This window comes from Artibeus jamaicensis, unplaced genomic scaffold (assembly GCF_021234435.1).
Source record: "Artibeus jamaicensis isolate MK-2021 breed Jamaican fruit bat unplaced genomic scaffold, CSHL_Jam_final contig_519, whole genome shotgun sequence".
Lineage (NCBI taxonomy): Eukaryota > Metazoa > Chordata > Mammalia > Chiroptera > Phyllostomidae > Artibeus > Artibeus jamaicensis.
The window spans coordinates 8,525,451-8,538,609 of NW_026521871.1; the positions used below are offsets into that span (position 1 = coordinate 8,525,451).

General features: G+C 34.1%; 1 protein-coding gene across 1 annotated transcript in view; it reads left to right on the forward strand.

Moving 5' to 3' along the window:
- Positions 1-13,159, forward strand: part of DNAH12 (dynein axonemal heavy chain 12) — a 229,017-nt gene that overhangs the window by 98,064 nt on the left and 117,794 nt on the right. The window contains exons 31-35 of the mRNA XM_053669550.1: positions 3,525-3,634; positions 6,472-6,655; positions 6,792-6,932; positions 11,585-11,668; positions 12,206-12,394. Of these exons, the coding sequence (XP_053525525.1) occupies positions 3,525-3,634; positions 6,472-6,655; positions 6,792-6,932; positions 11,585-11,668; positions 12,206-12,394 (708 nt within the window). The remainder of the gene's footprint in view (positions 1-3,524; positions 3,635-6,471; positions 6,656-6,791; positions 6,933-11,584; positions 11,669-12,205; positions 12,395-13,159) is intronic.

Genomic DNA, 13,159 nt, shown 5'->3' on the forward strand with positions numbered 1-13,159 from the left:
TATAAAGAAAGATAGAACAAATTGGAATGTTTTATGATGTTATATGGCAATTGCTTTTTGCCTTTCAAAGTTCCTGGTAAAAATCTGTAATTAAAGTTTTTTCCTTAAGCACTAAAAAAAAAGGCTATTGGTAACTAGGGAGTCAGTGCTGGGAGGCGTGCTCCTGAGCAACTCCTTTTGCCTGCAGCTGAGCAGAGGGGAGCTGTGGCTATAGAAAAATACTATTAACTATACCAATTTGCTCTTAAATATATACTATATTTCTTCGTTTTTCTTTTACTGACTTCAAGTTTCAGGCAATGTTTGTTATTCCATTTATCTTCTCTGTTGGCTTTTGTAGTTTTACCTCAGTGGTCACTGCACAGATTATAATATACATTCTGGACTTATCATAATTTACCTTAAGTTTGTATTCCACCATTTCAGAAACAATATAAAAACTTTAAATTGGACAATTTCATTGTCTACTTATACCTGCCCATTGTACTATCATTGCTATATATTTTACTTCTACATACATTATAAACTCCAGAATTATTTTATGCTTTAGTTATTAGTGTTTGAAAAAAGTCACTTACATTTACTTTTTTCTAGTGTCTTATATTCCCTCAGCAGATATGTACTTTCATCTGGGATCTTTTCTCTTTGATGTAAAGAACTTCTTTCAGTGTATCTTATGTGCACATGGGTCTTCTGGCAACAAATTCTCCCAGCTTTTATTTGTTTGGAAATGTCTTTATTTAGCCTTAGTTCTTCAAGAATATTTTCACTAGATATGTATATTTAGATTGGCAGCAGTCTGCCCACATATACACCCCCATCATTTTAAAGATGTCATTCCATGAACTTCTGGCTTTCATTATTATGTTAGAAGTCAGGAATTCTTCCTATTTATGCTTCCCTGACTATAGTGTGTTCTTTTGCTCTAGCTGTTTTAAATATTTTCTCTCTTTCCTTGCTTAACTATGTGCCTAGTGTTGTCTGTTTTGTGTTTTCTGTTGAAAAAACCCTGTTTGGGATTTGCTGAACTTCTTAAATCTGTGGGTTGATGTCTTCAGAAAATTCTCAGTAATTATCTCTTAAATTATTTTTTCTGCCCTACTTTCTCCTACTTTTCCTTTAGGGAGTCCAATTACCTGTATGTTAGATTATTTTATATTTTCTCACATGTGTCTTATGCTTTGTTTTTTTAATTGTTTCTATTATTTGTGCTTTAGTTTGGATTCTTCTTATTTTCCTATCTTTAAGATTAATGATTCTTTTTTTGAGTTTATCCAACCTGCTGATTCCAATGAATTATAATTTTTCATACAGTCATGCTGTGTTTAATGATGGAGCTATATTCTGAGAAAGGCATTGTTAGGCTATTTTATCATTGTGAGAACATCATGGAGTGTACTTACACAAATCTACATGGTATACCCTACCACCCACCTAGGCTACATGGTATAGATTATTGCGCTTAGGCTACCAACCTTACAGCATATTACTGTACTGAATACTTTAGGCAGTTGTACCACAAGGGTAAGAATTTGTATACTTAACATAGAAAAAGTACAGTAAAAATATGGTATTAAAAATGGTATATCTGTATAGGCTGCTTACTATGAATAGAGCTTGTAGGACTGAAAGTTGCTCTGGGTGAGTCAGTGAGTGAGTGATGAGTGAATGTGAAGGCCTAGGACATTAGAGTACAATACTGTAGACTATAAATACTGTACACTTAAGCTACACTAAATTGATTTTAAAAACCATGAGATTAAATCAAGCACCAGAGAAAATAATTCAGTCAAGATATGTGGCTATAACATAACATACTGTTTACAACAAGCTTAAAAAGAGTAAATTCTAAAATAATGATAAAAATATAGTAAAAGTAAATAATATAAACCAGTTACATAATCATTTATTATTATTATCAAGTATTATATACTATACATAATTGTGTGTGCTATACTTTTTCATGACTGGTGCACAGTAGATTTGTTTATAACAGCATTACCATAAACCCATGAGTAATGCATTGTTCTGTGATGTTGTGAAAGCTACAATGTTACTAAGTGAGGAGAATTTTTCATTTTGTAATTTTTAATTATAATTTTATGAGACCATGGTCATATACAGAGTTTGTTGTTGACCAAAACATTGTTATATGGTATATAATGGTATTTTATGTTTTTCATTTTAGTTTGAAAAATTCATTTTATTAGAGATCCCATTTCTTTGCTTAAATTATCTTTTCATCCATTTTTCTATCATACTATGTATTTTCTTTTATACATGTGTAAAAGTGATTTTAATGTTCTTGTCAGCTAATTATGAGATATGGATGATCTGTGAGTTTGTTTTATTTACTGTTTTTTTCTCTTGATTATTAGCTATTTCTTATGACTTGTAAATTGTGATTTTATGTTAAAATTATATATAAAATAATTGTAGAAAATCAAATGGTATTATTTTCCTGCAGAAAAATAATAAACATTTCTTTTTCTTTGTCAGATAGCTATATTGAGCTGCTGATCAATTCAATCAGGAATTGACCTAAGCCAGAATTTTGGTGCAGAACTATTGAGCTTCAGTTTATCTCTAGTTTCAAATGTCTTTAGAGTGAGAATTGTCCTGCATTATAGGGCCCTCCCTCTAACAGTATTTTAAGACATAAACATTGTAAGCCTAAGGAAATCTCTCTGTATACTTTATGCAGCAGAAGTATATGCACTGGGGAGAAAAAGCTTTATACATTTGAGGATCCTCCAGATTCAAGTCTGTCACCCAAGCCCACATGACCATTAAAATCTCTGTTCATTTCTCCTTATTTCAGCAAAGTCCCTATGCCCATAGCAGGCCCATTCCAGTGCCATCTATGTTCACACTTGAAAAATGCTCCCTTTTCCTGAGGGGGGAATAACTTATAATGTTGTTTAGTTTTGTACTATTGGTGTGTTGGTGAATCTTTAAACTGTGTGCTAACTGCAATAAGTTATATAAACTCCCCCCCCAAAAAAAAACCAAACCCCCCCCCCCCCCCCGCTCCCAGGAGGAAAATTAGGTATTGATTTGTATTCACTTACGGAAGGTTCATCCCTTTTTGAAATGTAGTTCCTTTAGACTTATTTGTATTTAAAGTGCTCCTATATCTTTAAAATAATTGTGAGGGTTTTTTTTTAGTCTTTCTATTTCTAGTTTGTACAGTATAAAAAGTTGCTTGCCGTGTTTTTCTATTGTATATCCTTTCCAAAAGTAAAATTCTGAAAAACATTATTAAGAGGAATTATTTCACATAGCATACACCCAATGCTATGGAGCTATGATCTTTAATAACTTAAAATGGGGAATACTAAGCATTTAAAAGTATTTTAATTCTATTACTTTTTTAAATTAAAGAATAAAGCTTTAAGAAATAATTGATGAGTATAAGAAGATGCAGTTTTCTTATTTCTAAACAAAACATCTACATTTATAAGATATATATGACGATTTATAACTATTTTATAGAAATGCCTTCTATTTTTATTTTATTTTAGGAATTTTTGGAATGTGCTCATGAAGCCTGCAGAGTACACAATCTTCAGCCTGTGAAGTTTTTCCTAGAAAAAATGATTCAGACATATGAAATGATGATTGTTAGACATGGGTAAGAGTATGGATTAACATTGTCTACCAGTGTTAGATATTATTTTAAAATTAAACTATTAAAACAACTAAATTTGTGTGTCAAAGGACTGAGCAAACTTTGTGTGCTAGATGGCTAAGGAGGAACCATCCACCCCTATCCCTGAGTCCTCATCCCAGGGACTTAAAAAAAAGGGTCTCCCTCATGCTGCATATCCAGCAAAGATTGGTAAAGAATATTCATTCCATAATGTAGCACTAATGACCAACAGAATTTGCCCTTTTGGTCATCAAATACTTTATTCACTTTCCTTCATGTACATAAAATACACTCTTCCCTTCCAAGGAGACAACATTCCAGTTAATCAATGAATCAGACTCAAAGTTCAAGATATCAAGATGCACGATAGATTCTGCATCAAATTTGGAAGTTGTTCTTCTTGATCCAGGGACCTATAAACTGGAAAGACAAGTTATCTGCCCTTCACACAGTTTACAGTAGTGGGTTTACTATTACTAGAACAGGATTACTAGGGCAAACACTCCCATTCAGAAGTTGAAGAATAGGAGACACAGCCAATACTGATCAGTAACAATTTTGAAACCCAGCTAGGCATGTGAGGGCCCCAATTTTAGAGAGAGATTGAATGAAACTAATCGAGTTTAAGCTTCAGGACCTCTCATTTGTGGGGCCCCTCCAAAGAGTCATAATTATATAGGGTGCCATTAAAGTGGTTGTGCACATTTTATATTCATAATTTCATATACACTTATTTTCTGTAGAGACCCTCCTTACCAATTGTATCAACATACAATAAAACCTCATAAAACTGGGTTCACTTTTGCTTGATTCTCTCTGGGAGGGGCTTTCCAGTTAACTATTCTCTGTGGACCTTGGTTCAACCTTCCAAGAGGTCTTTTCACCTCCATTTTTTTTCCTGGTCACATGTGAAGTGGACAGTGGAGAAAATGTTCTTGGTGTTGAGAAATGTTTTCAGCTTGTTTCTTGCCTATAGAAAGTTGAGGTCTCAAAGGTCATGACTGTTTGAAAGAAAAATGTTGTATTAAGTAATTTTTCAAATATATACAAAAATAGAGGGAATACAAGTACAATCAACCCTTATGTATCCAATACCCATACTTTTTTACTTTAGAAAATTTAGAATTTTTTTTTCTTTTTTCACTTGTTGTTCAGCTACAGTTGTCCTGCCTATTTCCCCATTGCTTTCTCCCCTACTCCCACAGTCCATCACCAGCATTGTCCATGCCTGTGAGTCCTCTATTTGTTTTCCTTGGCCTGCCCCCTCGCCCCTCCCCTCTGGTCACTTTCAGTTTGTTCTTTATTTCCAATTTTTAAATTTTGAACATTCATATGTGTTTTAGCCTAGACTCATGGTTTCTTTGTCAGTAAATGCTCTAAAAAACAGTAAGGTTTTTATCTCTTGGATTCCAGGCAGCTCTATGTGCCAGCAGCCACAATTACAGTCCTAATTGTTAATACTTTTCTGAACTTTATTGTAGTATTGTAGTATCCTTGAACCTACCAGGCTTCATTCAGAGGACCACACTCTTAATTTGTTTTCTCTGAGTTATTTTATCCTTCTGAAGTATTATTGGGAACCATATTAAGTTTTCATAGGTTTTAATAAAGTGATACAATGGCCCTTCCCTTGATTTGATCCTTGATGCCAGCCTGAGTAGACCTTGTCGTTCAAAGATTTTCTCAATTTATATTTTATCACTTGGAGACAAGAAAAAATTGCCACTTCAATTCTACAGGTTTCCTGAATTTCTGGACTCTCTGTTCTCTTTTATTCTTGCCTGAAAACTGCCTATTTTTTTTCTGGGCTTATTTCTTTCTTAGAGTTTTTTGTTAAATGCAGCCATCAACCACCATTATGTACTAATAATATTCTGTTTACTGTCCTTTTCTCCTGAAATTATAATTTTATTAGTTGTATTATCTATCTTTGAGTCCACCTCAAGGGATAAATTTGCCAAATGTTTCATCACTGCATAATATTAATTGCCAATCTTTTAGCCTCTGATAAGAGTTCATTTGCCACCCATGGCTGAGCCTCTAAGCTGATGCCACATTTATAGTCTTTTTTATTATAGCAAGAACACTTTCCCCCTTCTAGGATGGGCTAGGGTAGTCTGTAGAAACAGTCAGCACCCAAATCTTAGTGACTTAAAAAACAAAGGTTTATTTCTCATTCATGGTGTGTCCATCGTAGATTGACAGGGAGGCTGTCCTCCTCATAATTACTCAGGGTCCTAGGCTATCGTAGCAGCCACCATCCCAACATTGTGGATGATAGCTATGCTAGAGGGAAAAGAGCCCTATAAGGTCCCTCTGTGGCAATTATCTATTCCAGGGTAGGAAGTAGTAGCCATCATTTCCAATGATTACTGATTAGTCACCTACTATTTCTACAGAAAGTCAGGAGTCCCACTATGAGCATGAGAAAGGAGATTTGGAAGTATTTGGCCAAGAGCACTAATAATTACTATAGTGAGTGAAGTCCTGAGGAAAGAGAATCCTTCTTCTCTCCTTAGAAGGACCCAGTCATTTAAAAAAAATTCAACAGTATACAATTGCTAAGTTTTCATTTTTACTTGGAGATTTTTAAATTATATTCTCTTATAGATAATGGTATTAATGTATAGGATTTGATTTAGGGATCAACCAATTCATAAGTTAAATGTATGTTCCTCATGTCTAAGAAAAATTCATATAATTTCAAAAATTATGTAGAATTATCATAGGGCAAAATTTTATATACCACTATATAGGCAAATAATTTAGTTTACTATTATTTTTATAATCTCATTGTGTAATTACTTTTTTCTTGATAGTTTTATGTTAGTAGGAGAGCCTTTTGCTGCTAAGACAAAAGTTCTGCATGTGCTGGCTGATACTCTAACTCTTATGAATGAACGTGGCTGTGGAGAAGAAGAAAAGGTCATTTACAGGACTGTAAACCCCAAATCCATTACTATGGGCCAACTTTTTGGACAATTTGATGCAGTGTCTCATGAGGTAATCCATAGTATAAACATTCTCAACTCTTATTAACAATGCACATTAAATTTAAAAAATTGAAATGTCTTCATATCATTACTTTGTATACAGTTTTATAGAGGAAGCTTTCTAACTCTTCCTTTTTCCTCCTCAGTGGACTGATGGTATTGTGGCTAACACTTTTAGAGAATTTGCCTTATCAGAAACACCTGACCGGAAATGGGTTGTATTTGATGGTCCCATTGACACTTTGTGGATAGAGAGCATGAACACAGTATTGGATGATAATAAAAAGGTAAAATCATCATGATTAAAAACAATACAGGTGCCCAAGATGACTATAACTAACACTAGTAAATTGTAAATTTAAAAATGGTTAATATGGAAAATTATATGGTGTATGTTTTTTTACTACAATTTTAAAAAGCAAAACAAAGCAGATGTAGACATGTTTAAGGAATGTTGTATGTTCAATAACTAATCATCTAGGATTGTATATTTGAAATAAAGGATGAAATAAGTTGCATACGTTTATAAATTATCTTTTCAATGAAAACTGTGCTGTAGTAAATCCTTTGCTTAATTTCTATAGCCTAAAAGTGTATTGTATTAAAATTACCATGTTAGCAGGAAGGCATAGCAATGTGATAGGTAATAAGTTGTAAAATAACCTTACACCTGTGGTTTCTTCAGAACTTTAAATTAATATTTCAGGAAAAAAAGAAAAGGACTGTATTTCTTTTTGAAAACATTAAATACTTCAGTGCTTATATGTTGTATATTACCTTAGAAGCTGTAAGATATACAAAAGAACTACAAAATGGAAGACTTGTAGTATTTAACTGAGAAATAACATACATACAGTATAGGATGCACTAACTGCCCTGGCCAGCTTGCTCAGTTGGTTGGAGTGTCATTCCATACAGCAAAAGGTTGTGGGTTCGGTTCCCAGTCAGGGCACATGCCTAGGTTGTGAGTTGTTCCTGGTCTGGGTGCATATGAGGCAATGAATCGCTGTTTCTCTCTCATTTTGATATTTCTCCCTCTCTCTCTCTTTCTCTGCCTCTCCCTTTCTCTCTAAAATCAAGTAACATATTCTCAGATGAGGATTTAAAAAGAATAAAAATAAAATGAAATGTGCACTAACATTAAGTTTAGATTCTATGACTTTTTAACATAAGTGTACACTCACAATAACTGTCACCTAAATAAAGACGCATACCCTACAAAGTTCACTCATGTCCATTCCCAATCACTAAACCCCAGGGGCAATCACCATTCTGACTTCTATGTGATAAATTAGTTATGCTAGTTCTTGAACTTCATGTAAATGGAATTATAGTCTTTAGTATTTTCCTTTAGATCAGTATAGTATCTGTGATAGTCATATTGTTATAGTTCCATTTTATTTATTTATTCATTCTTTCTATGTCTTAGTATTCTACTGTATGAATATACCACAATTAATTTTTATGCTTACACAAAGTAACTATACTACTCTAAACAGTAAATCAATTTAATTAGCATTCAGACATATCCTCCAGTACTTTGTCATAGGTAGTTGGTCATTCATATTCTTATTGGTCATTCATATTCCATACATTTTCCATATTCCAGTTGGTCATTCATATTTCATACATTTAATCATATTGATTGCACTAAGGGGGTTAAGTAAACAGACAAGATATAGTGATGATTCAATATAACCAAATACACTGAAACAGAGAACAGGTTGAAAGTGACCAGAGAGGAGAGGGGAGGGAATTTCAGGGGAAAAGGGGAAGGGTTTACAGGAACAAGTATAGAGGACACATGGACAAAAACTAAGGGGGGTGGAAATGGGAGGGAGGGAGGGAGCACTGTAGGGGGTGGGCTGGGATGGGAGTTAAAGACAAAAAACTGCACTTGAACAACAATTAAAATAAATAAATTTAAAAAAGATATAGTGATGATTCAGAACAGAGGGGTTAATCAGTAGAGTCAAGTCTAAGAATTCATGACCAGGTAGAAGCATTGTTTCAGAGTGGATGAGAGGGAAGTAGGAAAGGATAGGTATAGATACAAGTGAATGTATGGATTTGATAGTGAAAATTTGAAGGCAAATCCTTTTGATTATTTATTTTTACTGTGTGAAATGACAGGCCCTATTGTTTTGCACTCTTGAGGAGAAAAGGGAAGATTTAAGTTAGCCATTTGGAAAATGGGGAAGAGAGTTGCCTAGGAAGCTATAGAAGTATACCAGAGTATCACTGAGAATCTGATTGAGTTGAAAACCATGAATTATTATTAGTAGTGCCAAGATCTGCCTTTGTTAAATTTTCTGTAACATTCTAAATAGTTTGGGGTTGTGTGTAGAGTGGAAATGTTCTAAACTGGAAATACAGGAAGACTTTAAAATATTGGCATGAGAATGGTAGAATGCTAGACCATAAAATGGAAGCTACTTAATAACAGAAGAAGTAAGAACAACAAGGATATGAAAATGTAGGGCAAGTATAGTAGAGGTTAATGAGTGTGAGAGCTGGATGAGTAGGAGTGTGTGGACAGAGACCGGGATGCTTGAATTTAGTATTTCAGAATTGTGTAGTGTTCCAGGAGAGAAGGTTTCAGATATATAAGTTGTTGCCTGGAGTGGAGTAGGGGAAAATTAAATGAAGACAAGGTGGTCAAGGATCCAAATTTCATGAGATGCTCCCCTGCATGAATTAGGCCAGAGTTATAGTAGAAAGAGATTAAACCAAGTACCAAGGCTTTAGCTAACTAGGAGGAATGATTGAGTGCTGGTAAGTGACAGCAGCAAGCAGGGGTGTCAAAGGAGCAAGGATTGTACTGGAGGATGGAGTAGAAGTATTTGGGAAACAACAGTGAGGAGAAGGCTCACTCTACCTACCAAATTTGTACCAAGCAAAAGAATGCTTCCTGAAATATTCTGGTAGAAAGTTTAAAGTATTCTCAATCGGCATTGTCCAATAGAACTTTCTGTAATGATGTAAATATATGCACTATCCAATAAGGTAGCCAGTATTCACATGTGGCTTATTAAGTATTTACTCACATATTGAACATTTTGAAATGTGGCTTATGCAATTGAAAAACTGACTTTATATTTTTTTAACTTTAGTTAAAATAAAATATAAATAGCTACATATGATTACTGGTTACCATATTGGACAGTCCAGGTCAAGACCATTTATTTATTTTACAGATAAGAAACAGATCCAGAAATGGTAAATGCCATGTTGTTGACTCATGAGGTCTGTCCAGAAAGTATCCATGTAATATGAAAAATAGATATATTTACTGAACAAGATACAAGATACAAAAAACATTGTACACAGGACAATGACTCCTCAGTCCCCTTCAAAGTAGGCACCTTGGGACCTCACACAGTTCTCCCAATCAACATCAGCTATTCCATCATATTTTCCTGAATCTCATTGACAGTCTGAAATCTCTTCCCTTTCAAAGGTGGTTTTAAGTTTTAGGAAAAGCCAGAAGTCTCAGGGTGCCAAATCTGGGCTATAGCAGGGCTGAGTCACCTGGGTGATTTGATGTTTCACCAAAAATCTCTGCATGAGTTGTGATACATAAGTGGGCGCATTGTTATGATGAAGCTGCCAATCACCAGTTGCCCATAGCTGCAGCCTTCTGAATCATTCAAATAGTTTCCGTGGAGCAATGTTCAAGCTTAACGCAAAATTTGATGCAGATTCATTGTCCTTCTCACTTAGTCATTTTGCATGGGATGGCCACATAGTACACACACTCACCCAATGGTGTCTACCATCTGCATTGATTACGACAGTAAAGGCATTATTGTTTTCCACATGCACATTCCTGTCCACTCTCCTTGGCTGCCAGGTTACATCAGTGTTGTACAAATCTTTCTCATTATATTAACAGTGGTTGGACCTTTTCTGGGCAGACCTCATATAACTAGATAGGGGCAAAACAGACTAAAGTGATAATGGTAGAAGCAGAGAAGAAACACTGAAAAATTAATGAGTAGGAAGAATTTAAAAGACTTACTAATGAAATTAATTTGGAATGTCAACAATTAATAGTAATTGTTAAAATTATTAAAATTTAATGATAATTCCAAAGTTAGAAGCCAGGGAGATCAAGAAGACAGAATGGCTTGAATAACAATGGACAAAATCCCTGACTACTTGGCTCAGTTGATTGGGCATTGTCCTGCAAAACAAAAGATTGCTGGGTCAGTATCTAGTCAAGGTACATGCCTGGGCTGCAGGTCCCAGGTTGGAGCACATACAAGAGGCAATAAGTTGGTGTTTCTCTCTCATATCAATGTTCTCTCACTCTCTTTCTTCCTCTTTTCCCCTCTTTGGGAAATAAGTAAATAACGATCTTTTTTGTTAGTCACCACATGTTATTGTGGTGACATAGAAAAGTCCCTATTTTTTAGATGAGTATTGACATATCTGGAAGTATAATGCCATGGTGTGTATAATGTTCTTTAAAATACTTTTTTAAAAAGATGAAGCAAATATGGCAAAATGATAATTCATAAAACTGGGAGATAGGTATATGAATATTCAAATTATTTTTTCAGTCTTTTTAATTAGTAAAAGGGTCTTCCGATAACTTTATAAAATCAGGAATATTTAATATAATTTTACTAATAACAAGAACTGAGATTTATATAGTATTTTACAGTTTTTGCAGTATTTCATATAGTTCCCCTGCCCCTAACTATATGAGAGAGAAATTCTCCCTGTTTATAAATGAAGAAACTAAGACTCAGAGATGTTATATATTTGCTTACCTACTAAGTAATTGACAGAACTAGATGTATAATTATAATATTCTATCTCAATATTTTTATATCATATCATAGGATATACATGATCTTATAACTAGAATAAATTTTCATCTGAGAAGTTTGAGAATTTTTTACATAAACATTTGAAAAATAATTGCTTTTAGCTCTGCCTTATGAGTGGAGAAATCATTCAGATGTCTCCTCAAATGAGCCTCATCTTTGAAGTAATGGACCTTTCCCAGGCCTCAGTAAGTTCATAATATAATAGTAGTTTGTTTATTTGTTTGTTTATTCATTCATTTAGTCAATAAGGTTTTTTATTATGTTTCAGAAGATGAATTAGGCACTAGGAATACAAAGGTGAGTAAGACACAGTGTATGCTCATTTAGGGAGGATGAGACACATGATAATAAATAATTCCAATATAGAGCTACATGTAAGTGCTATAAGAATATGGAGAGGGTGGGTGCCCCAAAAGAGAATGGATAGAGGAGGACCATGGAAAACGTTTGAGGGTTGATCTGGTTTTGAGGCTTCTCCAGGGAGATTGGTTGGGGTCAGGCATTCCAAGTCATGACAAATGCAAAGACCTGAAGCCACGACATGCCTAGGGAACTGTAACTTCCAATAGTTTTGTCTAATGTATGTGAAGCTATATAGAGAAAGACAGGAGACCAGGTCATGAAGGGCCTTATAAATCATGCAAAGTAGAAGCTAATAACTGCTGGGTACTGCTGATATAAAAGCAACATTGGAAAAAGAAAATTGATCTCTTTTTCTCTAGCCTGCTACAGTAAGCCGCTGTGGCATGATTTACTTGGAACCCTCACAGTTAGGATGGGATCCACTTGTGTCTTCATGGCTGAATTCACTGACAGAACCTTTACAGGAACCAGATCATCAGGCTCTTCTGAGAGGACTTTTTGACTGGTTGATACCACCCAGTTTAATACTTCGTAAGAAAAAATGCAAGGTAACACTATAATCTGACCCACTCAAGTTTCTAAGTTTTTTCAGTTTTTATTCAATTTGACTAAGTCTACAGTCTCAATGACAAGATAAATAACTAAAATCAGTTTCTCCTTAGACATACAATGTTCATTTAAAAAAAAAGAAATGCTTATTCTGACAATCAGTGATTCACATACAGTTTTAAGAAATAACTGAAATTCACCAAAGTGGGTAGGATCAAGGGTGGGAAGCAAGAACAGGTGGGGTGGGAGGGAGTAAAGGGGGAAAAATGGAGATAACTGTACTTGAACAACAATTTTAAAAAAGAAGTTAAAAAAAGAAATAGTAGAAATTCCATGTACAATTTACCCAATTTCCCTCAATGTTAACATTTTGTATGACTATATTATAATATCACAAGGAGATATTGATGTTCATACTCTCTACTGATCTTATTCAGATTCCCCTAGTTATACATATACTCAAGTGTGTGTATATGTGTGTATCAATATTTATCCCTCTGGGTGTTATTTAAATTGTTTTAAATAAAAATTATATATAAATTTTATATCATGATTTGATATACATACACATAGTATGTGTATGTATACTATGTATACTACATAGTATACATACTATACATAGTATAGTATGTATACTATGTATGCTACATACACATAGCATGTATATCAAATAGTAATAGTAATAGTAAAATTATTACTACAGTCAAGCTAATTATATAATCTCAAATAGTTACCATTTTTTGTGTGTATGTGTATATGTATGG